General features: G+C 38.5%; 1 protein-coding gene across 4 annotated transcripts in view; it reads right to left on the bottom strand.

Annotated features, from left to right (window-relative positions):
- The window catches only part of Cfap69 (cilia and flagella associated protein 69), a 70821-nt gene that overhangs the window by 15226 nt on the left and 27783 nt on the right, over nt 1-27812 (bottom strand). For all 4 annotated transcript variants that reach the window (XM_032907020.1, XM_032907018.1, XM_032907021.1 and 1 more), the window contains 9 exons: nt 22699-22848; nt 22430-22607; nt 18785-18908; nt 15997-16045; nt 15778-15899; nt 13994-14210; nt 10867-11031; nt 3494-3612; nt 1283-1401 (listed from right to left, as the gene is read on the bottom strand). In XM_032907020.1, the coding sequence (XP_032762911.1) occupies nt 1283-1401; nt 3494-3612; nt 10867-11031; nt 13994-14210; nt 15778-15899; nt 15997-16045; nt 18785-18908; nt 22430-22607; nt 22699-22848 (1243 nt within the window). The remainder of the gene's footprint in view (nt 1-1282; nt 1402-3493; nt 3613-10866; nt 11032-13993; nt 14211-15777; nt 15900-15996; nt 16046-18784; nt 18909-22429; nt 22608-22698; nt 22849-27812) is intronic.

The following is a 27812-nucleotide window of genomic DNA, read 5'->3' on the forward strand; positions in this document are numbered from 1 at the left end:
CACACACACACACCCCTGAGGAGACTAGAGGTTGGTGGCAGTGCCTTGCAAGTGGAGTTACAGGGACTCCTCACCAAGGATTCTTGAAGAACTCTATTGGTCTATTGGCTGTAATAACTGTTTCTTCAAATTCATCTGTTTACCATCTCTTCCACGGTTTGGTGCAGTTGAATTATCTGATGAATCTTGATTGCATTCATCCTTGCACGTGACGTGTGCTACAGTGCCTACTTTTCAAGTCCATGTGGACTGCGTGGAGTGAGGGACTGGAACTGCTTCCAGGGCTACTTTCACTGTTTTTCTCAGTAGTTTCCTTAGTAAGCAGACAGCGCTATTATTGGCAATAGTAGTGGTGATGATAGTCATTTTAACAGTTATCTGTTTCTTCCCAGCCTTAAAGCCGGCTAGGATTGATTATATTTATTATATTATCTGTGGTGAGAAGACCCATCCACTGTGGGTGGCACCATTCCATGGGCTATCTATGTCACCCTATCCTTATCTCAGCACAAGCATTTACTCTTTGCTCTTAACTGTGGATGTAAGGTGACTAGCCACTTAAAACTCCTGACAGCTTGACCTGTCCAGTGTGGACTGGAACCTGGAATTATGAGCAAATATAAACCCTGTCTTCGCTAAGTTACTTTTGTCAGGTCATCCTATCACTGAAATAGAGAAGAAGCCAAGACAGAGATTTAGCTTGCTTTTATTTCCAGGTTATAACTTTTCAACCTTTGAACTGGGCCAGTTTCTACAATAAATATTCTTCTCTATATAGCACATATTAATTTTCTTTCTCTGGGGAACTCTGACAACATTTAATCCATCTAAGTTATCAATAAAAGCTAAGAAGGAAAAGGTCCAAGAAAAATAATTATTATACCAAATGTCCAGGTATGTTTAAAACTTAAACATATAGTAACGTATAATTACTTAAACAACACAGAATTATCGAACATTTAGGTGATTGTCACTGGAACAGAGCTCGGTGCCTAGGAGCCAAAGCAGAAGGATCATCCTGCATAAGCAATGGTGACGCTTCTGTTTTCCCAGACGGCACCAAAGTGCAATGGAATTAATCACAATAAGCAATTAACTTTTCAGATGAGTGGCTTTTCTACTTGAGTGGTAGACTGGCTTGGTTATTTCACAAACTCTCATTCAGGCCATCTAGCAGAGAAGGCCCAGACTTATGCTCTAGTGTAATTCTGAGGAAGAAAAGGGTAGCGGTAAACTTAATTTTCTTATATTAGGGTGTTCACTTAGTCACAGTAATACTCACCAAATGCTGTCTAATGTACTGAAAAGAAGGACGTTGTAGCCTAAGCCCCTCTGTAAATTCTTGGGATCTGTTTTCATTACGTGGAGAACTATGTCAACTCCTTCAGTTCCGAACATTTCCTGTCGAAGAGAGTTGTTTACATCATTTCTTGGAACAAATATGTAATTGTTCTGTTCTCTACATCATCCTATCCTTTTAAAACTATTTTTCTACCAGAAAAATAATACTAGCAATGGTTTGGTTGTTTTTCAAACTAGGATGGCTAGTTTCTAAATTAGGAATTTAAAACAATTAAAAATTGAACTCACCCAGAGATAAGAGGGATGGTATAGCATTTTATAGAGAACTTGCTGCTGTTTTATCAGATGTGGTTCTCTAGAATCCACATCCATCAATCCCACAGTCATCCCATTTCAGGGAAGCCAATCCCTTCTGACATGGAGGCCACCAAGCACACATGTGGTGAATGTATTCATGCAGGTCAAAGACTCATGCACATAAAATAATATAAAATGTAGTTGGTTTCTAAAGAGTGTGCTCATTCATTCTTAGTTCTTTGTGGTAAATTATAAAGTCAATCACTTTAAAATCAGTGTGCTAGCTTAGTGTTTTTAGTAATTTTTCTATCTGAAAATGTAAACAATATAAAACTTATCCATGACTTCTTCCACATTGGGGTGAATGTGGCCTAGAGTCATGTCAAGTGAATAGCAGGCATCCATATGTGTCATGGCAGATGTTCTCCAGAGAGGAATAAGTAGATGAGTGACAAGTCAACCTTTAATGACTTATATAAACTCATCACCACTCAGTTTTCTCCCCTTACCAATTCTGTTTCTCACTGTCATGCTGTTCTCCTCTAGTTCTTATTTTGACCATGATTATGATTCTAGATGAGCATCAGGACAGAAAAGAATAGTACATTATATGTCAAGGTTTGGAGCCAGACCTATCTTTCTCTTCCTATTGCCTCTCCTTAAAATCTCTCTATTTATGGCACTAGAGCGGTAGCTCAGCACCTGGGAGCACTTGTTCTCTTTCAGACAAACTGGGTTTGAGTACTAGCACCCAAACGGCAGTCACAAACTTCCATAACTCCAGGAGATCCAATGCCTCTTCTGAGTACCAGGAATGCATATGGTGCACAGACATACCTGTGACAAAGCCCAAAGAAGATATATAAATCTAAAAATTAAAAATCTATCAAAAATTTAAATTTTTATCTTCCCAATTCTGTCTCTTATTAAAATTATCATTTTATGATAATGAAATTATCAATTTATCACTCATAATTATCAATAGTTTACTACAAGCTAATAAGTATAAAAGAGAATTAAACCATTGTTTTAAAGTTCTAGTTTTAGATATAAAGACAATTGAAACTCCAAGCAATGTTTCTGAAAATTCAGCCTAATATGCATAGCTGCCTGGTTACTTTAAAATCTTGTAATTCTAGTCCTAGGTTTTTACTCAGAAGTGAAAGCATTATATTTCCCTGAAAGACTGGTTCAAGAGTGTTCCCTGAAACTTTGTTTTAACCAGTCCAAATACAAAAAGCCTAAGTGCTTATCACTAAAGTACAAGATAAACAGGTTTTGATAGGTCGTAGATTACAGTTTAGTGATAAAATGAAATGATACATGTAACACTATGAATACACTCCAGAAACACATGCAATTTCTTTCTGGATAACAAAAACACATACAGAAGACCAAATTCTGTGTGATTTCACTCATCAGAATTGGCAAAACTAATCTATAGGTCTGTGGCTGCAGGGCAGATAAGTAAATGTGACACCTGTAAGAGAGTGTACTTAAAGATGTATATTACGTTTCAATTGGAGTATTGATAAAACATGCTATGCACATTCAAAAAATCTATTGAAATATATATTCAAGCCTTGCACATTTCATAGTATGTATATAACCATACTCTAAACATATTAAAGGTTAGTTAGGTTTTACATTTTATTTATTTATTAATTGTGCATTTGTATGGGCAGGTGTGTGTTATGATGCATGTTTAGAGGTCAAAGACAAGCTTCTCCTTCTGTCTTGGGGATTCCAGAAATGGAACTCAGGTTGTTAGGATTAGGCCAACTGTGTTAAATGCTGAGTCATCCCACATCTCACGCTGACGAGATTAGAAAAAGGGGAACACAAATGGGCACTGGGGACTGGGAGACCTGAGCACTGGTTCTACACTACATACCTTCCTCTGGATATAATTCTCACAAAGACCTGACAGAATAAGTAATGTGTCAGACTGGATTTCTAAGGCAATGGCCTCTTCCTTCTCAGCAGGTCTGCTCATCATAGTTTTAAAGATTTCTGGTAAGAGAACAATTAAAGAAGGTAATTATTAGATATGTTTTTATTATTTACTATTAGGAAACTCAGTTTTAAGAAGATTTTCCACACTCTAGCCCACAACTTCAGCAGAATCCCCCTCCTCTACCAGATGCCATGACCATATGCAGAACCACACACATCCAATATTTCCTCAGAGCCTGCCCAGCTTGGCAACAGCACCCCACCCCCCATCACCATATCCCAGCCCACAACTCCAGCAGAAGTCCACCCCAGAGGCCATCCCAGTTCCCAGAATCTCAAAATCCCAACCCAGCAGTTACATAGTTTTCCCATTCCCTGAACCAGAATCTACCTAGAATAGACAAACTCTGAAAATGGCTTATAAACCTATAATTAGCCCACACCCAGGTGACAGAGGCCAGTTTGAGAACAAAATTAACTCCAGCCAGGGCAATATGGCACCACCAGAGCCCAGCCATCCTACCACAGGGCCTGGATTTTCCAATACATCTGAAGCACAAGAAAATGACCTTCAAACCAATTTTATGAAATGGTAAAGGAGGAATGAATAAATCCCTTAAAGAAATCCAGGAAAACAATAGGAAGGAAATGAATAAATCATTTAAAGAAACCCAATCAAACCAAGAAAAAGTAGGTGAAGGAAATGAATAAAACTGTTTAAGACATGAAAATGGAAATAGAAGCAATAAAGAAAGCACAAACTGGGGCAACCCTGGAGATGGGAAACCTAGGGAAGAGAATAGGAACAGTAGATGCAAACATCACCAACAGAACACAAGAGTAGAAGAGAGAACCTCAGGTGTGGAAGATGAGGGAAAAATGATACATGGGCCAAAGATGTTAAAATTTAAAAATTCCTGACATAAAACATTCAGGAAATCTGGAACACTATAAAAAGAACAAACTAAGGTATAACAGGGATGGAAGGAAAAGAATACCATTTCCAAGATCCAGTAAATATTTTAATAAAATCATAGAAGAAAAATTTCCAAGCCAGTGGATCCAAAAAGCAAGCTGGTATAGTCATTCTGATATCTAACAAGACAGATTTTCAACCAAAATTAATCAAAAGAGATGGAGAAGCACACTTCACACTCATCAAAGGAAAACTCTGTGAAGGGAATGTCTCAATTCTGAACATGTGTGCCCCAAAGACAAGAGCAACCAAACTTGTAAAAGAAACATCACTACATCTTAAATCACACACCAGCTGAACATATTAGTAGAGGGACAGGAGACCTCAATACCCCAGTCTCACCAAAGGACAAATCATCCTGACAAAACCTTAAGCAGAGACAGAGCTAACGGGCAGCATGAACAAAATGAAGCTAACAGACACCTATACAACATTTCACCCAGACACAAAACAATGCACCTTTTTATCAGCACCTCATGGAACATTCTCTAAAATTGACCACATACTTGGTTGCAAAGCAAATCTCAACAGATACAAGAAAATCAAAATAAGCCCCTGTATCCTACCAGATCTGTTTCTTTTTTTCCTTTTATAAAATTGGATATTTTTATTTACATTTCAAATGTTATCCCCCTTCCCAGTTTCCCACTCATAACCCCCCATTCCATCCCCCCTTCTTCCCACCCAATTACCTACCCCTTCCCACCTCCTGCCCTGACATTCCCCTGCACTGGGGGTTCCAGCCTTGGCAGAACCAAGGGCTTTTCCTTCCATTGGTGCCCAACAAGGACATCCTCTGCTACATTTGCAGCTGGAGGCATGGGTCTGTCCATGTGTACTCTTTGGGTGGTGGTTTAGTCCCTGGGAGCTCTGCAGACCTCTGTTTCTTAAAGGTGGATTTCAACATCAACAATAGAAAGCTTACCAACTTGTGGAAACTGAAGAACTCTCTGCCCAATGACTGTTCAAGGTAGAATTAAGAAAGAAACTAAAGTCTTCCAAGAATTCAGTGAAAATGAATGCACATGTCCAAACTTATGGGACACATTGAAAGTGGAAGAGGAAAGGTCACATCACTAAGTAAGTGCCTTCAAAAAGAAATTAGAGAAATCTCATACTTAGTAACTTAACAGCACACCTAAAAGCTCTAGACCAATAAAAAGGAAACACCCCCAAGAGAAGTAGAGGGCAGGAAATAGTCAAGCTCAGGACTGAAATTAATAGGTTAGAAACAAAGCAAACAATAAAAAGATTCAATGAAACAGAGTTGGTTCTTCGAAAAAAATTAACAAGATAAACTCTTACCAAAACTTACTAAAAGACACAGAGAGAATATACAAATTAACAAAGTCTGTAATGAAAGTGGAAACATAACAACAGTTATCAAAGAAATCCAAAGAATCATTAGGTCATACTTCAAAAACCTGAATACTACAAAATTGGAACCCCCCCCCAAAAAAAATCTTGATAGACGCAGGTTGCCAAAGTTAAATCAAGATCAGATAAACAATTTAAATAGGCACATAGCCCCTATGAAAATAGAAGCAGTCATAAAGTTTCCCAGCAGCACTCCCCCCACCCCTTGTCTTCATATTCTTACCCACAACTCTAGCAGAAGTTGCCTTCTCTACTGGAGGCCACACTGGTACCCAGAACCCCAAGTAAGACCAAGTCCCCAGCCCACCCACACTCTTAGAGTCCTCTGAGCTTTCCTCAATCTCCATATCTTGGCCTATGACTCCAGCAGAAGACTTTGCTCTGTCAATTTCCTGATACCAGGACTGCATAAGACTAATAAAGAAAGAGAATTACAAATTTCCATCATGAACATTAGTACAAAATTAATAAAAATATGCACAAAACATCCATGATCAAAAAGATCCATAATCAAATAGGCTTCATCTCCGGAAGCAGGAATGGTTCAACATAAAAATTTATCAATTTCATCCACCATACAGCAAAGAAAAACACTTGGCAATCTCATTAGATGCTGAAAAACCCTTTGAGAAAATCTAACATCCCTTCACGATAAACATAATAAACATGATAAAGGTAATATATAGAAAGCCAATTGCCAACATCAAATTAAATAGAAAGAAACCCAAAGCAATTCCACTAAAACCAGGAACAAGACAAGGCTGTCCACTCCATACTTGAAGTTCTAGCTAGAGCAGGAAGACAAAGAGGATACAAATTGAAAAGGAAGAAGTCAGAGCACGGCTATTCACAGATGATATGACTGTATACATAAGTGATCTCAAAAATACTGGAAGGACAAGAACCAAAGGCTGATAGCTCAATGACTCAAAATAGAACCAAACCCCACTAGAAAAAAAATGAAATCAATATTCTTAATACTCGATATTCTGCAATACTCATTGACAGGAACCTAGCATAATCGTCATCAGAGAAACTTCATCTGGCAAGTGATAGAAACAGATGCACAAATCCACAGCCAAACCTAAGGTTGAGTTTTGTAGAATCCCACAGAAGAGGGAGGAGGGAGGATTGTAGGAGCCACCGGGGTCAAGGACAGTATAAGAAAACTCATGGAACCGGAACCAACTAATCTGTGCTCATAGGGGCTTAGAGACACTGAACTGACATCAGGGAGACTACATGGGACTGATCTAGGCCCGCTACATATGTTACACTTGTGTACTTTGGTCTTTTTGTGGTACCCCTAACATTAGGAGCATGGACTGTCTCTGACTCTTTTGCCAGCTTTGGGACCCTTTTGCGATCCTACTGGGTTGTCTCTTCCGGCCTTAATAAGAAAGTAGGTTCCTAGTCTGATCGCAACCTGATATGCCATGTTTGGCTGATATCCCTGGGAGGCCTGACTTTTTCTGAAGGAAAATGTAAAAGAAATGCATGGGGGCAGGGAGAAGTAGGGGGAAGGAACTGGGAGGGGAAACTCAAACTCTGGTTGAGATGATATATTATCTGTCTATCTGTCTGTTATCTGATTATTATATATGATTGATATATGATATATGTGATGTGTATTATATGAGAATAATTTTTAAAAAAAATCCTAAGGTTTTTCAGGTAGAGAAACCATTTTACTACAGAAGGGACTAATTTCATTGCATGGTAACCTAGAAGCTGTGGAAAGAGGGTAGTAAATGGATTTCTCAAGCATTTAAGTCAATTGTCTCACAAAGAAGTTCACATATATACATATACATCCACACGGGTATAAAATATCTCAGTATAATTATCAGTGTTGCATATGTAGAAATGTTAGTACAGAATATGTGGAATGTCACTAAATCACAACTTAACAACTTATTTAGACCAATAAATTTTGTTTAAAATCATGTAGTTCCATACAGTGTAGATAAATGCTTCTGCAAATTTGTTATCAAAATGTCTGACTGTAAGTTGTCATATCTCCTCATTTCTTTCTGGTTAGCTGCTAACACACGTGGGAGACCTTTCTAAGTGTGTGTTCTATCTCTGTTTTGTTGTTGTTTTTCTTCTTCTATATCTTCTCTTCAAGTCTACATAAGGAGAACGACTTCCGCAACTTTAGGCAGGATTCCATGAGCTTTAAAAATCCTCCCCTTGCAAACAAGCCTGAAAGTGACTCAACAGTCATTGCCCTGATCAGGTGGCATTCACAATAAAATTGTCTCTAAAATGGAGCTCCTTTGAGCTTTCAGGATTAGGAAGTCCCTTTAAGCTGGTGAAGAGCACACTGTCATTAACAGGAAACTATGGAGTGATTCCCAAGGAAGCCAGCAGTCTATTGGCACAGCTGCCTCTGGCACCATCCTTTCAGGAGGAAGGGTGACGAGTGGGAGCACAGCACACATCTGTGTTCCTTTATTAGAGGAGTCACAGAAATCCTGTCATAGCTGGCTACAATTCTCTTTCAAGATTACCTCATCTGACTTCCCTAGCAGGGGTGGAAATTATGGCCTTTGAGCTAGAGCACACAGTGTGCTAATAAAAATATTTTTCTTCATTTTTTAAAGGTACCTTGGACTCTCTGCCTTTACTGTCTCTGTTCCATTCTTTCTAAAATATAGCATTAGGGACAGGGAGGTGGATCTGTGTGCAAAGATGCTGGGTTGGAAAAGCCTGGTAACGTGTGCTTGATCCTGGAAACCTATGCAAGGTGATGGAAGAAGAGAAATGACTCCACAAAGATATCCTATGACCTCTACATGTGAATTATGGCAATTTGAACACACACACACACACACCATGCATACATACATACATATACACAAAATTATACTAAAATTTAAAAAGCCCATAGCATTGTATTGACAGACTAGCTAAACAAAATTGTTAATCTCTCCCTATGAAGTATGGAATTCAAATTCTTATTTTCTACTCAAAAATTTTTCCAGCTTGGTCACTAGTTGCACAATTAACTCTATCTCATACTTGTCTTATGAAACTTGGGCTCCATTTATGCCTTCTATGAACATGGTATCTTGCATATTTCAGTACTGTATCTCTTGCTCACAATACCTCTGCTTGAAAGGACAATTTTCATTCCTTCCTGAAACTACCATCCACTGAATCTACAATTAAGACTGCTCAAATTTGAAAATAACTAAGCCTCTTTCCCTTTGGAAACATTTACTCTCTACACCACCATCAAGTGTCTAGCTGAGGGCACAAGGTAAGACATGCCATGTTTTTCTTTAGTTCTTAGCAGGGCATGTTTCCCAGCATCCTGATTGATACAGGTTTTAATCTCTCCATCTTTGGAGAAAGCTTATTTCATGGGTATGCAATGTACTTTCTATATTCTTGACGATGGAACTGCTACAAAGCCCTGCTAGGTTAAAAAAAGACAAGACTCCTCCATCTGAAAACTGTGTAACAAAAATCAACTTTGAATGAAAGGAAAAATGTCCTGAGAAAACTTGCTGTTTGCTCTGCTTCCCCCTAACACATTCCCTCAGCTCAGGCAGGATTACTATTTCTCCTGGAGATACAAAGACTGCATTTCCAGTTAAAAATGAATCCCTTGGAGGTGGCTCTGTAGTGCAATGGATAGCGCATTGGACATCTAATGACGAAAAAATGAATTCCTTGGACTGAATTTTGTGCAATAAAATGTACATAATTGTGATTAAAATGTACTTCGTGTTGAGTTATTTTAAGCCCATCTGGAATAAAGATAAATGTTTTTACATAACTTCACTTTCAATTTATTTGTTTTAACAAAATGGGAGTGCAGACCTCTGATCCCACAATTCAAGAGGCAGAAGCAGGTGGATCGTTGCCAGTGTGGATGAAAATATTTTAACAAGTAAAGGGGTTTTTAAAAGACTGTCCCCCAGAGGTCTATGTGTTGGGAAGTGGTGTGATATTTAAGTGGTGTGGCCTACTGGAAGAGATGGTGATGGGAACCTGGCCTTTTCCTGTTTCTCTTTCACTTCCAGGTCAGCATGACATAATGCTTTGCCACAGCTCCAAAACATTAAGCCAAATTTACCATGTGTGGAGATCTATAAACCCGTGAGCCAGTTTCTTCTGGTTATCTACCATGGCAACAGAGAGCTAACATGGGCAGAGTACAGATGCTCTTGAGAAGCCAAAATCCAGGAAAGTCTATAGAATTTGCATATGAAACTGTATGTATATCATTGTATACTTTGAATCACCTGAGAATTTCTTGTAATTCCTAGTACAATGGAAATGCTATGCTAATATTTGTTATAAACCACTACTTACAGAGTAATGACAAGAAAAGTCTTTTTCTGCTCAGATAGACACTTCTCTGGTTGGTTGACCATGTGGATTTGGAAAGTTAGACTGCAGAGGGCCAGCTACATGGCATTTCTATGAAGCAATGTCTGAGACAGCACTTTTCAGAGCTAGGGATGGGAGGGCTGGAGGACTACGTATCTTCAAAGAATAAAAGGCAAAGCAGTTTGAACTGGAAGTTGAAATTCATGAATTTTCTAGTATTTGTTTTAGAAAAGAGACTCTGGGATATTTTGCTCTACACACAAATGTGTGAGTATTCTAAATGGAATGGAAACTTTTATCTGCTTTGAAAATGGGTCTACACTGCTTGGTCAGAAGTGGAAATCTCCTTACCAGAAAAATGAGACCTAACAATAGTTCACTAAAATTAAAAAGATACTGCTTAATAAAGTAGTCTCGAATTGAGTAAATAAATGTTTAAAGGGTCAATGATTATAAAAGAGAATTGCTTGATATCAACAAGATAAAAAAAAACCCAGGAAAATAGTAAGGATATGTTCATTCATAGAATCAATTTGTATAAAAAAATTTCATACAAAGCTTTTAGAATTACAAATACCAAACTTTCCCCAACGGTCTGCCATGCAATATTTTACCTATCAGTTGATGAATAACCCCCCTTTCACAAAGGTCCTTGTTCACAGTCTCATCTTCAAGATAAACCATGGCTCTGAGGAGTCTTAAAGTGTAACGCATCTGTGCAAACTTGTTTCCACGGCCCCCTGTACCATGGAAACTGTTGCCATGAATGAAGTAGGAATCTGTGGGAAAATTAATCATTTAATTTATACGAAGAAACCCAAAGCCTGAAACATTTCAAGTAAATGTTCTCATTTATAAACAAAACAACATACAATATATTTTAAATGTCTATATATTTAAGCAAACATTAAAATCCAATCATTTTTTTTTTTCTTTCTTTTTTTTTTTTTTACAGAAATATTGGCTCTTCCATTTCTTTCTAGTCTCAGAAAGGAAATATGCTTCCTAAAATTTTACCCAAAGGTATCATTGTTGTGCCTTTTGCAATGTTCTGTTAGTAAATGCCATGTTTTTAAAAATTACTCACACCGGGGGCTAGAGCAATAAACAATACACACTGTACTTCCAGAGGATCCAAACTCACTTTCCAGCACCCACAGTGGGTAGGTTATAACCACCAGCAACTCCAGGGGACCTGATACTTTTGGTTTCTAGGAACAATTCCACTCACATGTGTGCACACAATTAATTAAAAATAATAATAAATAAAAGTAATAAATCTTTTAAAATTATTTACAGTATCATATGCAGACTTGGGTCATTATTTTAGTTGCCTTCAGCATTCATTTAAAAACAAATCACAGTTTATCCACTCACTGGTACGAACACTACATTGAACAGTCTGTCCTCGTCCTGCATGGAGAAGGGGTTCTCCAAGTGATCAAAGTCATACAGGAGATGATACCTGAATCTTAGGAAAGTTACCAAATGGACACAATGCACAAAACCAACTGATTTTTTGTTATGTCTGTTAAATGTTATATAGTAGCTCTTTTTAGGTTAACCTGCATTTCTCTTATTACTTCTCTGGTTGAGCACCTAAAATATTTTCAGAATATATGAAACTTTCTGAGTAACATAGCAATCCCCATCTTTTCTATGCTTGTTAGTTGAATTACCTTCTTGCTAAAATACACATTTTTTAAGAAAGTTCAACTTGGATTCCATATCAAAGAGTAGTAGCTACGTCAAAGTATGGGTATGTACAGACTTCATTATAGATTTGCTTGTAATTCATATGATTGTTACCTACATTCTTGAATGATATCTGTCAGATTCTTTAAGAGTCTTACAGTTTAGATGTTCAGATTTAAGCCTTCATTTTGCAACTGTTTTTATTTTTTTAAACAAGGTGAGAGAATCTAAATTTTTCATTTTCCTAAGGAGGAGACATTGCTTCCACATGATCCTCCTCTCACAGACTATCAGTGTCTCCGGAAATGCCATCTCTCACATGCAGTCGACACATTGGTCTATCACCAGAATCGTGCCCCATCATTTTAATTACTACAGTTTTATGGGGAGTTTTGATAAAAAGCAAAGTACAATTTTCTCTCCGTTTTGAGACAGAGCCTCATGGGTCCTAAGCTGGTCTTGAACCTGTTAGGTAGCTGGGGATGGCCTCAAACTTCTGGTCCTCCTGCCTCTACCTCCTAAGTGCTGGCATTATAGGTACATGACATACCAGGTTCTCCGCAGGCACTCTAGTAACTGGGTACATTCCTAATATTCTCTTTCCTTTTTGTTGTAATACATTATTTCAAAGGTCCTTCTATAAGTAGCCTTAGGTTAAGGATTTTTAAAAGAATTCAAGCACTACTGTGTGTTATGATAGAGTCTGGGTTAAATCTTTGCTTTGCCTTTATTATGCGGTCAGAAACACATGTCACATCCCAGACTGAGTTCTGCCCAGCTGACAAACCAGAGGTAGAAATGAATGAGGGACTCTGCAAAGTGAGTGAGGCCCAGCACACAGGAGGCACCAGTAACTGTTAGCTACACATCTTGGAGTGTAGCCTTGGAGTGTTCTGTAAATATAAAACAATGTGAACAATGTTCAGAACTGTTTTATTTACTAATTTAATAAGGTTAAGTTTAGCAACTTTTTAGAAGGTAGAACATACAAAGGATAAAGATTTTATCTCCTTTGTGAATAAATATACGACTTTCTACAGGTTGCTCAGGCTTGTCTCGAAGTCATGGGATCAAGAGAGTCTCAGCACCTTAGTAGCTGGGACTTACGGTCTGGGTCTGGCTACTGCTGATGTAATGGACATGCATCCTACAAGATGCTTCTCATCAGGCGGGGTGGCGAATAGTTTGTAAGTCTAACACCCAGGAGGCTGGGGTGCGAGGATTGTGAGTTTATGGATAGATAGCCTAGTGAATTTTACTGAGTCTTCTTTCTCGCTTTCTCATGCCTCCAATGTGTTCTAGAGAAACATTACTGACAGAAAGAAATTGGATCTTCCTAATCAAATTTGTAAGCGCATGAATATATTTATTTTCTTTCCAAGAATTGAATAACAGTCACAAATCGAGGCTTTTCTCTTTGACAGACAATATCTTAGAGTCAGTACTTGTGGCTAGATAACTAGATTTTAAACTTTATGAAATTATTTAGGGATTTGTGTCCACTTTAGCCTAAATGTATTTTCAGCAGCTGTCTGGCACTCAGTAGACAATGTTTGTTGGATGAATATCCGAAATTATTGTCCATATTAATTTCCTTCCTAAGTATAATCTTTGTATAGACCTCATAATACAAATATTTGAAGAAAATTATATATAAGTTTTTAAACTTTTATTAATTATATTTAGTATCTTTGTTAATATTTAACTTTTAAATCTCAATGTTTATAAAGCACTTGTTTTATTAAATTATGTGTAGATGTGGGGTCCTGTGCACATGAATGCAGCGCCTGCATGGGTCACTGAATGCCCTGGAGCTGGAGTTACAGGCAGTTGTGAGCTTGGAGCCCAAGGCAGGCAGTATGTGGTGTTGACTGCTGAACCATCTCTCTAGCCCTAAGATCTCAATGTTTATTAACTCTGAATACACTAAAGGAATGACTTTGTTATGGTTTTCTTCACTACTAACTTGCTTTTCTATGCAAACGCTGAGATTTCAGCTGAAATGCAGACCAGACAGAGTCTTGACAGAACCTGAAGGGCACTCACCCTCATGCCCACACCATTCTAAAAATGCAAGGATCCGAGCATTGCCTTGGCATGACATGTACTCCTCTATTAACAAAGGAGCCACTGAGGACAAGGTGGCAATTGCATGCAGTTGTAGTTCTTCATACTGTGCTGCAGACCACTCAATAATTTTGAGTCTCTCAGGCTTTTTTACATAGGTCAACAAAGCCAAAATAACTTTGCCATCGATTAAAAGCTATAAGAAAGGGCAAAATGTACTTTGTTAGGAGCATAATTAAAATAGCTTTATTTAATTTAGCAAAATTAAATACAAGATCTCAAATTTGATGTTTCAGTGATAATTTCAAAACATTTCCCTTCTGTTTGACGATAGATACCCCAAATACATGGAAACACAAAACGACAACACACTAGCACCATCAAGGACATTAAGAGAAGTGACTTCCTTTCCTGGTGTGTGAGCTCTTCAACCAATGATAGCAGAAAATATACATCAATCATTTTTGATGCAACTCACATGTGTGCTTCTATATACAACAACATCACAGAGGTAGGAAGTTGGAGGCAAATAAATGGGTGGTGTCTCTCTCCTCATTTTTCAGTTTTCCTTTGTTTATAGTTCTAGGGATCAGACCAGGGGCCTTTTGAGTGCTGGACCAACAGCCTCCCACTCACCTGCACCTCTAACCCTCAAAGGCACATAAATGCAATAAGAGGGCACTGCAAGCTAATCGTTTCTTATGTACAAATAAAAGAATTGATACACTGTATCAATGACTATCAGTCACGTCACAAGTCATTTTTAACCAGACACTTAAAGATTTTATAATTCTATGGAACCTAGCATTTCAATAAAAGTTAAAACATGAAAAATTATAAAATGACCAATGGCAAAAAGAAATGGCCAGTGGTTAATATAATCCTTAATACATATTTCAGTTTGCCAGAATGTAAAACACTGTCCTATATAATACTATTTTTCTACTTACTTAGCATTAGTCTAGGAAACAATTATGAATTTTTAACTTCTCTTCTGAATTCACCAGCATGTCACTTCATGGTGTACATTGAAGGAGAATGAGACGGAGTTGAGTAAGAACAAGAATCTTAGTTCTAGCATCACTATGAAAACTCAGTGGGCAACATTTGAAATACTGTGTGACACAGAACATAGAGAGAGAGATGGGTGACTAGAAGTGAAAGATGTCAGGCTTGTGAGGAGAAAACACAGGCTCATAAGCGTCTGAGACCTTTATGAGAGGTCAGCAGTTCCTCTCAATTCCATCATCCCTTTCCTGACAGTCGGAGGAAACCGATCGGTCATATGTGCAGACTGTGCAGGCGATTTAGTGATGGAATGCTTGCCTCAATGGCAGCAAGGCCAGTGTTTAAGAGAGAGAGGGGGCGGGAGGGAGAGAGAGAATGGTCTAAGCTGTGTGAAATATTTGTTTTAAGTTCTCTTAGAAGATCTGAATATATTGTTCCATCTCTAGACTTCTACTATTTTTTTTTTTTTGGTGTGTGTGGTTCAAAGTTATCCTTTGTGTTTACTGTTTGCAAAGGACATTTTAAAGAACTATAATTCAAGCTGATAAGGTTGTTACTTTCTATGGTACAGAAATGAATTGGCTAATGAAAGATTTGTAAACACGATTTAAAAATACTATGCTGTATAATATAAGATGCTTCTATTAACTTTTCTATTTTGCATGGTCTTTACCTGTACAGTAGTTAAATCTTTACATAAGATCACAATTACATTGAATAACTTGAATAACTTTTCCGTTTTGAGTAGTCTTTACCTGTACAGTAGTTAAATCTTTACACAAGATCACAATTATATTGAATAGCAATTTCTTCAGTTCAAAATCTTCATAGCAATTAAAAAGCTTAAGACTTTTTACCAAAGGATTTTGACTTTTAACTGTGAGAGAAAAACACAGAGAGTGAAATGAAAGCTAACGTTACATAAAAGACTCACCAAGACACTCCCAAAATGCTCAAGACGGTACAATTTTTACCTTCATTAAAAGTTGCAAATAGAATCAAATCCCTGGTAAAGCCACATTCCTATTATAAACACACAAAACAAGCAGAGAGGTGAGATTGGAATGGCAAACAAGGTAGGGGTGCCCAGTTGCCTACTATTCAACTGCTGCTGTATAATTGCACACTGCACTTCATTCACACTTATAACCCTACTAGTTATGAGCAAGAGCGAGAAGCACCTCTGCGCGGCTAGACAGCTTGAGCTTACTTATTAAGTTAAATCTGCTGAAGCCTCCGAGAAGTACTTTATATTAGTCCATGAATCCTGACGTGATATGTGCGCGAGTGAGACATCAGCACACGCCCACCTAGTTCTTACCTTTAAGTGATACCACAGCAGTGGAAAGGCCAATTCTTTTCAATAGCTATTCTTTCCAAGGTTACCTTTATCCCTGTCACTATCCTTACATCAGAGGACAGCCAGGAAGAGCAAAACAGCACTGTTTAACACAAAGGCCCAGGAGAATGATCAGAGCTGCAAATACCTCCTCAGCACAGGGAATTCATTTTTGACAGAGACATGCTGACTGGACTTTATGGATTAGGCAACGTTATAGGTGCACATAATACTGGGATTTTGCATCTACAGCATGATTTTTCTACCTCTTCAGGATTCACATGGCTCCTTTGAAAATGTAAGAATGTTATTGCTTTGGTTTATATTCAAGGAATTACTAGGATGTTGACAGTAGCAGAACTGAGAACTCACTGACTGGCCATGGCCTGTCAGACAAACATAGTCTATCAACATGTGGAAGACTTAACTAGGAGTTATGTCAGGCGGTTTATGTGCTTTGACAGTATGAATTCCATGACTTTTCTTATGTTGGACCACTTGATGTGCAGTGTCAGGTGTTGGGGCCTTTATAGGTAGTATAGTAATACGGCTGGTGCGTGAACACTGTGATCTTAATCATTCAATTGTTTGTTCACTATACAGTACAGGGAGGGGTTCGAGAGAGAGTTGAGGAGTTAAAGAGTATGGACCTGTGCTCATCCTCAGAACCCCCTTTAGGTGTCTCACAAACACCAGTAACTCCAATTCCAGGTGTCCAACACTACCTTCTGCCTCTGTAGGCACCTACACTCATAGACTAACCTACACTCATACACACATACACAACACTAAATCATGAAAATACATATTTTTAAATATAGGGAGAGTTTGCTTCTGATATAGTTGGGTAGTTATGATGAAAAAAACTTTAAACAAAAATATGAAAAGCATTCATCTTGTGCTTCCCTCTTAGCCAAGAGAAAGCACATTAGAAGAAGTTGGAACTTGGATAAAGACTAAAGAATTCACTGTATAGATTCTCACACCAACTCTTCTTAAAATTGGCTTTTAGCCCAACTGCAATCCTATTCTACACCTTGTGTATAGATGCTAATCTCAAAGGTAAATCTACAGTCTAAGTGGATCAAGGAATCAGAGAACTGAGGCAGCCATGGCCACTAGAATGAAAGGCACAGTCTCAGAGGGAAAGCCAGAAGCAGAAAGCAAACATGCACACAAAGGCTCTGACTCTGAGCTGCCTGGCCTACCCAGTACACATAATCCTACATATGGTGACTACGGCTAGAAGAACCAAGCTGAGATCTGAACTGAAACCCACCATAGGTATGAATGCGGACAAGTCCAATGTCTACTCATAATAAAACTGAAAAAGCACTCTTCAGAGGCCTATGTCAGAATACACAGTAAAGATACGCATAATGAATGGGAAACTGCATAAAACAGAAATGATAAAAACGAATCAAGGGGGACTAGGAGTGTAGCTCAGTGGTAGAGTCCTTGCCTACCATGCAGAAAGTCCTGGACTTCATCTCCAGAACTGAAGAAAAAGAAAAAGAAAAATTCTAAGATCTGAAATACAAACCCACTAGAAAGGGGTGTTTGTTCAATGGATGAGACCAGGAAATTTAGTTAATTTAAATATATAACCAATACAACCATCCAATCTGAGGACCAGAGAGAAAAATTATTGAAAACAGTGACTAGAAGCCTACAACCATATGAGACAATTCAAAAAATAATTAAATGTATACATATTTGGAATGCTAGACCAAGTGGGGAAAGAGAATAAACTGAAAATTATTGGTGAAAATGACACAAATGTGTTCAGACTTGCTGAAAAAAATGACATATGTAGGATACTATAAAGTATAAACAGAAAAGTGATAACATCCTGGCACATTTAATAAACCCGCTGAACACCAGTGATAAAGGGGGGAATCTTGAAAACAGTTTAAAGAACACTTCATATCAGGAAGCAAGAATTCCAAATAACCAGTACTTACCAGGAACAGCAGAGAGCAGAAGACAGTGGAACATTATCTTTCAAGTGCTAATAGAGATTTTTTTTCAACCTAGAATTCTATATGCAATGAACATAAATTTCAAGAATTAAGGTAAATTACCGATAATCTTAGATAAAAGAAACCCAAGAGACTTTGTTGAGAGCAGGTACCACATTTGTACCACAGGAAATGATAAAGCTTTTCCAGCGGAAAAGAAACGAAGCTAGATAGGCAGCAACAAAGGAAACACCGGAGAGCACGAATGTGTAAGTGCTGAGGTCCAGAGAGGGGCTGGCTTCCAGCGGAGCACAGCAGTAAGGCAGGCTGGAAGTGCAGTGCTGACCACTGTGATAGTAAAATACAGGTTAGCAGTACAATAACAGATAAATACTAAAACATAACTTAGAGTACCACCACCACTTTCACCGTTAAAGGGAATAGGATCTGATGCGTACTTACAATCATTGGTGCTCCAGGGTTCTGAGCTATAATTGTGGTGATAACTAATATATCATTTCTAAGCTGACGCTCATAGTGACTATGCCCCCTCATAACCAGATTTTTAAATACTTCCTTCAAAGTCCTAGAAAATAAAATATTACAAAAGGATATCGTTATACACAAAATGTGTTTTTTCAAAATTCATTTGTCGAAACCCTCTCTTGTGTGAACTGTATTGGGAAGGTGGGTTTAGGGGAAGCATTTAGACCACAAAGGTTGAGCCATTATAAAGGAACCAATGTCCTCACAACAAACAGGAAGCCCAGAGAGCTCTCTTGCCCCTTTCGTTCCCTGTGAGTCAGGAGTCAGAGCCTGCTAGCCGGAAGAGCAGGTTTACTGGAACTCAGCACCCTAAATTGATTTCTACCCCCTAAGACCCCGAGGAAAAGATTACAACTCTCTGAATCTTTGCTAAAGGATCAAACTAAGACCTATCTCTGGAAATACTTGGGCTTCTTATCAATAAGGTCCTACTTCTAATTTTCGACTTTGCCCAAAGTATTGCTCTTCTTTTACCCTACCCAACCTGCTCCTAATTCACAACACTGTACCGGACAAGAACCCACTGACGTCACTGCATACCCGCCAGTGTGATTGCTCTACATGATTTAACTGTGCCATGGTAAAGCCATTCAACACGTCTCTTTATTCTTACGCTAGGTCCTCTCTTCTAGCAGGCATCCCAGGGCTCCTGCTGCCCTGGTTCTTGCCAAGTGGAGCCTCAGCTCTTAGCAGTCTGCTCTACTCTTCTGCTCTCATCAGACTCAACTTCTTTCAGTTTTTTCCCTCTAAAACTGACTTTTACTTCTTTCCTATGTGTGATGCTTCCCTGTGACTGACTCCTAATGGCTGAGATCCTGCTAAGGCTGATGAGCAGAGCAGCATACACCAGCTCAGTTCCAGGTCACACTTCTTAGTAGACAGTCACAGTTATTGCCTCTTGGGACCATTTGCAGTTATCTTTGTAATAACTTTGTATAACTTTGTTATATTTCTTATTTAGGCATTCACTCTCCCTAGATTGTGGTTCTATGGGAATTACATCGAAAGAGTGGAAGGCAGCACCAATAGATGGAGAAGAGCTAAGCCCTCTTGTTTGCTAAGATCACTTTTTAAAGCTGCATCCTCATCAGTCAGTGATCTAGTTTCCTTTCTGTGATAAAACACTGACCAGAAGCAGCTCAGAGGAGGGAATGATTGGTCTGGCTTACACTTCCACGTCACAGCCCATTACTGAAGGGAACTCAGTGCAGGAACTCAGGCATAAACGCATGGCACAAACCACGGAGGAACCTTAGATTTCTTGTACCATGTGAACCATGGACCAGGGAATGTGCCGCCCACAGTGATCTGCGCCATCTCATGCTGTGTCCAGTAAAGACAGTCACCCACAGACATACGGGCCAATCTGATCTGACTCTCTTTTCACTAACAGAGAACTGTGCCACATTAACAGTTAAAGCTAAATAGGACAGCAGGGTTGGGTTTTTGTGTCACTTGACAACAAAAACATTCATCCATATTATTCTGAAAAAGATGTGGTACTTTGCAAAAATTCTTTCATTATGACTATTATACTTTCTTTTAATTGCTTATGTACTTATTTTTCTCTATAACTATAAGAGAAGGTCCATTTTAGAATATGTATACACACACACACACACACACAAATGTGTTTTGCTTTCAGATGTATCTTCACTGCATGTGCATGTGTGTTACCCAGGGAGGTCACCAGGGGGCACTGAATCCACCGAAGCTGGAGTTATGAATGGTTGTGGGTGCTGGGAACCAAACCCAGGTCCTCTGTAAAACCTTAACTGCTGAGCTATCTCTTCGGCTCTTATTTATTTTTTTGAAAACAGGGTCTCACTATGTAGCTCTGTTTGGCATGGAGCTCACTCTTGAACTCCCAGAGATTTCTTCCTCTGCCTCATAAATTCTGGGATTAAAAGTATGATGCTTACCTCACCTACGCTTTAGTTGTATTATTATAATCTCAGACCGACTCTAGCACAACAGGCAATAACCATGTATTAAATAAGTGAATTATTTGAAACTTATTTGAAAACTTGTGCACATTTAAGTGACAATTTTAAATATACAACAGGAAAGGTGGTAAATCCTAATCAGAAATTTAATGCATAAATAGTTCTAGAAGTCTAATTTTTACTTTATCCATCTGTAGAGGTACAATTTAGCTATATAATAAGATAGTTTTAGAGCATCCTACATAGACAGGTGTGACTTCTGGGCATGGAGGCACATATGTATTTAACTCCAGTGCTGGAGAAGAAATAGAAGACCATCCTCACTCAGCTATATTGCAATTTCCAGGTCAGTCTTACTACATAAAACCTATCTCAAAATTCACAATACAATAAAAGTATAGCTTCTTATGTAGGCATAATGCTTTTGTTCACTGTGTAAAGTTTACCACTGTGCTATTCAAATGCTGATTACTCTGCCCTCATTGTTTCAAACTGGACATGGTTTTGTTATGTCCCAAGTTTGTATAAACATTGCTCCTCATTCATTCTCTGCTTGCCAATAAAAACCAAAGAGCCAATGCAGAGCCTTAGAGAGAATAAGGTGGGACTTCCAATTCTTGGGGGGGCAGAGAAAGAGTCAGGAAGTGAAGGAAGAAGCCTTGAGGGAGGTGGAGAAACTATCAGGAGAGGAGAGGTGGATGAAGAAAGGATGAAACCTCAGGTAAGATGGGAGTGTAGCCAGGAGGGAGTCTGACCAGCGTAGAGGTTTATAATCGAGTAATCATTGCTCAGTACTTGGCTCAGGCGATCTAATAAATCTTAGCCTTTCTATGTGGTTATTGGGGAATTAGCTGGCTAAGAAATACAGCCGCCAGATTAATTCACTGATTACATTTATATTAAAGATAATTCCTTTTATAAATTGTGCCCCATGTTGGGCATGGATTTGTTTTGGTAATTAGTATTCTAGAGTTTTGGTACATCCTTTTGTTGTCTTTAGATATCTATTAGGGGTTTCTACCCCACTTCAGATCATTTACTTCCCAATTAAAAGACACATAGACCTTTAGATTTATAATAAGCTTTAGAGCACTAGACCTGGGCAGATATTAACTCTTTCTGCTATTCTGTCTACTTATCTTTGGTGATCCTTAAGATGCCACTCACCATGTTCCTTCTAGCCATGCTCCTACTCCATCAGGCCAACTCTCAGATCTATGTTCTTACCATCCATCCATCCCATGGTGATTTCCTTTCTTCATCCTCTCTCCTTCTCATTGTTCCTACCTCAGACCATAAGCCCAGGAATCTTTGCTCCTCCCTCTTTCTTCTTCCAAGAACAGGCTTTATTAACCAGTCAGGGATAACTTGAGGGGCAAAGTTTACACAGTATGTGTATATGCCCCCTCCTCAGGGGCAACCAGATCTTGGAGGCCAGCATTTAGCATTTAAATACATAGCAGTACCAGAACAAACCCCTAGATCTTAGTATGAAGATTTCATGAAACACAGCCTTCAGATGAGTCAAAAATTGAATTGAACACAGATTCAAAGTTGTGGTTATCTATCATTGGCTATGCTTCAAGGCAAGACACTCCTATCTACATGTACTCACAGCAGGCATTCCAAGTTACTGAGCTGCTGTATAATTTCCTCCTTTGAAGATTTCTCCAATAAATTCCACAGTACTTCTGATGAACGAAACAAAAGCTGTCCTGAGGGATCCGGGTCGTTGAGGTGAGCACAGAGTCTGCTGGCTGCTTGGGCTTTCACCATCAAAGTGCAGTTAACTCCTGAAAATTAAATTTAACAAACTAGTTATACTGCACAGTCTGTTAGAGCAAAATGTTGGACAATGAAATGTTTAAACTCAGTAATACACACCAGAAGTAGAGAGATGCTGCAGAACTTTAAGAACCCAGAGTTTCTCAACAAGCTGATTCTCAAGCAGGAGTGCAGACTGGACCATTGCTTTTGCTAATCCTCCGACCTCTACCATTTTAATCTTGAATGACGAGCTAACTTGCTGGTAGCCTAACACAGTAACAGGGGCAGTTATTTCATAAAATTATTGTTTAATGAAAGAAACAATTTCAAAACCTTTTTAAAGGGCATGCTACATTTATAACTTGTACAGTACAGGAAATGCACAAAGTTTTCTATAAAGGGCAAGATGGTATATATTTAATCTTTATACATTATTAAGATCTGTGTTTCAACTATTTAGCTCAAGATGTTGTAGCATGATATCATAGCAAAAAGAAAGACAAATCATATGAAAATAAATGGACATGGTTGTGTGCAATAAAATTTAACTTGCAGTATCCTGGTTTTGTCCTGTGGGGCCCATAGGTTTTGGCCTTGAAATAAACAAACAGATTTTGGAAACACATCTTACATCCTAAAACCAAACAAATGAATCCCCCAAAGCCAAAACAAAACCAACAACAAAACAAATAAACAAACAAATGCAACTATCTGTCAGTAAGTAGTAATTTTCTGTAAGGCCAAACATCAAGGTGGACAAATACTTGACATTTTCAGTCTATGGATAAAATACTGCTTCAACTCTTTCAAGGGATAAGGATTAAAACATGCTAGTAGTAAATGAGAGGGGAGAAGTAAGTGAATACAGGGCTATTTTAGGGCAGCTGAACAATGCGACCTCATAAAACCTTCACTTTCCTGTAGATCCTATGAGACCCTACCACTTCTGCTGGTTGCACAGGTGCCTGCCTAACTATGTTTAGTCACCAGGATTAAAGAAAGCACAGTGAGGTGAAGCTATAGTTTCTCAGTGATCTCACTTATAACTCCTTAACATCTTGACCTTTGAAAACAACTAGATTCTTTAACCTTGTTATAGTTCTGAGCTGTCTGCTAGTTTGCCTTAATGTTCTGAGCTTGATCTCTGAGCCATAGACAAGGTCCTATCTACTCCTGGGATGGGTTATGTTGGAGTATGTCTTATATACTCACTGTGTAAGTTATTAAAGCACAAAGAGGGCTGGAGAGATAGCTCACCGGGTAAGGACACTTGCTCTACAAGCATGAGAACTTGAATTTGAATCTTTAACACCAAAGTAGAAAACTAGGCGTGGGCTGGGCATGGTGGCACATGCCTTTCATTTCAGCGGTTATCAGGCAGAGAGAAAGATCTGTGTGAGTTCTCCGCTAGTCTGGTCTACACAGAAAATACCAAGACAGTCAGGGCAACATGGTGACAATATGTCTCAACAACAACAACAAAAACGGACAAATAAAACTCAACAATGACAAAAATAAACACAAAAAAAGCATGTCAGGGCTATCCAGCGGTCTGACCCCAGGGCTTGGGGTAGAGGAGAGCTGGTAGACTGCTGGAGCTCACTGCTTACCAGCTTAACTCTAGGTTTAGTATAGGTCAAAGGATTAGAAAATGATAGAGCAGGACTCCCAGCGTCCTCAGCTGCCCACACCAATGTGAGCACATACCACCCACACAAATACTACACACATGCAGCTTATGCACTTACATATATTCAAAATTTTAAAAAATACAAAGAATAAAAATTTCTTATAATTTTACCATTTAAATATAATTTTAACATTCAATATATTTATTGCTGATATTTTACTATATGAACATGATTTTAATAGCATACTTTATATAGACGTTTATGCTCTACTGTAGCTCACTTTTTGTGTTTTCCTAGGATAAAAAGACTTTCCTCACCCATGATTTTAGCTGCATAACTCTTTCCTGTGGGTGCCCCAAGTGCTTTATGCTTGTTACTTTTTACCGCTGAGTCTCCATCCCTATAGGAGGACACAGTAACATCCAGGCTCATGGACCTAATTCCTGTCTTCAGAGCTAAATATTTTCCAGTCACTCAACTGAGGATTTTCCAGCTCTGCTCCCTGACATCGAGCCATGCCCATCACTTGGAACCAAGTGAACCACACTTAGTAAGGGCACTGTCTACAACTCCCGATTTCCACTGTTTGATCATATCAAAGTTACTTACACTCAATTCCCTGTACCTTAAAACTCCTCTCTCTTAACTTTGTACCACTGTCTTTTACTTTTAAATAAAGTTTCAAGATATTCTTAACTTTAATTCTATTTCTTTTGGTGTATGTCTGTGGCACTGTGTGCCATGACCCATGTTTGCCATGGCATGTGTGTAAAGGTCAGAGGACACCTTAGAGCGGGTTCTTTTCTGTGACATGGGTCTTGCTGCTTGAACTCAGGTCACCAGTCTTGGTAGCAGACACGATTACCCACTGAGAACTCTTGCCACTTCTGTGTTCTTTTCTTTAAAAGGAATCTCTATATTGCTGAGCTAATTCTAAGCTTGTTCTTAATTACAACTTCTCATGCATGCTTCAAGGATTTTGCTTTTCCATTTCCCATCTAGGAGCTTCTAGCTTGTTTGCCTACGAACTTCATTTCTACATTATAAAGCTAATGATAAAACCCAAATGTGTCCTTTGATTTTGCTTCCAGTTAAGCTGTCCCACATCTTGTTTTCTTTATCATTTCAATTCTAAGAAGGAGTGTGTTTACCAAGTGCCCCTGCTTCATTCTGTGGTGACTGCTTCTGTTCTCATGATCCTTTCAAAATGCTGTAAGATCACCCTTGTCAGTAGATCACGGACATCAACTACAACGTTCCAGGTGTGGCATTAGCATGATTTTCCATCCATCATTACATTGCAAAGGACAGTTTTGTCATTTCATGAGATGATGACAAATAATTATGGTGTGTGGCAGGGAGAAAACTAATTGGGAGCTCAGACTCAGGGATTTCTATCTTTCCTTTCCTTTTCTCTATCTTTCTTTCTCTCTTACATAAAGGAAAGGGGGTTGAGAGGAAAACAGAGGATATAGAAATATAATAAATTAGACAAAGAGGGATAGAATACTGAATCTAGTCTTAATCCAAAAACTAAATTTATAACCATAATCTTACCTTGGCAGAGATCTTCATATATTGATGCAGAATTAAGATTGTACTTTGTTACACTGTTACAGAATTTCGTATATTGATACAGGTTTAAGGCATTCATTGGTCTAACTCTTTGGATATTGATACAAAATTTAAGATTTACATGACATATGTATAGTTCAACTGTTGTATAATAGGTATTATGCCTATGCAACTCATTTTAAAATACAAGGTTTAGTCATATTTAATGGCTGCTATTGCAAACTGTTTAAAATAATTAAGTAATGCAAGTTAATAGTCAAACTCATGGTCATATTAGATACTAGCTTAGTTAATTACAATAAAATATTTTTGATGCTATTCAAATAAAAATTGCTAAGAATAAACAATATTTGACAACTCAGATATGCTATAAATAGATGGTCTTCAAAGATGGTTTTCAGAGATCCATAGAGTATGACATTTAGAATTATTTCATTATTAAAAGATCTTTTGACTATGAGATAGGTCCGATTCTGAAAGTATCCCCATTCCATTTCAAAATGATGAGCATCGAAAAACTTGTATTGGGACTTGCTTCAACTGTAGTGAGCCAGCTACAGGCAAAGAAAATGCCCTAATTTCATCTGCAGACTAAATGCTGTCCAAAAGGGACAAATGAATGCAGGATAGTCAACTGTTAAGCTCAGCCAAGTCAAGGTAAGCAAGTCCTTCATAATTCCTGCTTCACACAAGGTCTGTCAGGTAGTCCGAACAAGAAGGCTTAAAGAGAGATGCTCCAACGTTACAGAGAATGTTGGGGACTTTCAAGGTGGTCAGCTGTCTCTGTCATTTCTATAATTTTTGGAAGCTGCATTCCTGTACTTCCCACATACTCAGGTAATTTTTACTCCTTAGTTCTCCTATGGGATTGAAGACTAGATAGTAGACTGGTAGACTAGTTCATAGTCTTACTATAAGCTTATTGTTTAGGATTTAATACGGTTTTCTAAGTCTTAGATGTTTTTAGGTTGGTAATACAAGTTAGAATAGAAAATGATTTAGATACAGATTTGTGAACTCACCAAGATATGATAGATGATAGAATACTTTAAGTTGCCACATATATAAGGACTGGATATTATAAATGCTTTCCTAATTGTTATTCAATTTATATTATAAAGAAAAAGAGCCTTTTATTGAACTAAAAAGGGGAAACATACAGAGAATTATCTTGTGTTTTGTATGGATGCATCACCTGACAGTTAAAAAGCCTATGGCCTGTGGCAGAAAACAGAGGTAGAACATCTGGGAGGAGGAAGGGTTCTGGGAGAGCCAGAGGCAGGAGATTTGCTGGAAAGGTGTGACGAGGTGGACACATGGCACCTGAGCACAGGTCCCCAGGCATGTGGCAGAGTGTAGGCTAGAAAACATGGGATAGTTAAAGTTATATCCAGTCAGAGAAGAGCCTAGCTAGATGGCCAATGTATTTGAAAATATATATTTTGAGCCTGAGCCTTATTTTTGGGAGCATGGGCTGGCAGAAAGAACCAGGGCCTAACTTCCACACATGTATTTGAAACTAACTGTTGTGACTATCTCAATGTGTTTGATGCTTACAAGCACAAGGCTTCTCTCCAGCATATTATTTCACATATTTGAAGGGAACATGGACATGCGGACTTTCTCACATTGCTTACGTGCATGTTTCTCTGCAGTGTAATTTCACGCATCTCTGAATAGAAGATAAACCACAGGCTTCTCCACATTGCTTACACTCACAGACTTTTCTTTCCCCAGAACAATTTCTTTCACATATTAGAAATGAAGGGTTTTACAAATATGACTGTCCTGGCTTACATATGCAGGCTTCTCTCCACCATGTGCTACTGGGTATGTCTGAATGGCAGTCACATAGGCGTTCCCATTTTGCCTATCTTTATATGGTTTCTCATCCTGATGTGCCCTTTCATGTTTTGCACACACTGGGGATGCCAATGCTTTTTGTATCCTTCACATTCGTTTCTGTGGCTTTTCTTCTCTCTGGAGACTCGTCTGTTCTAGTGTGAGCAGGCTGAGCTTTGGAGG

Source organism: Rattus rattus, chromosome 6 (genome assembly GCF_011064425.1).
Source record: "Rattus rattus isolate New Zealand chromosome 6, Rrattus_CSIRO_v1, whole genome shotgun sequence".
NCBI classification, from domain to species: Eukaryota; Metazoa; Chordata; class Mammalia; order Rodentia; family Muridae; genus Rattus; species Rattus rattus.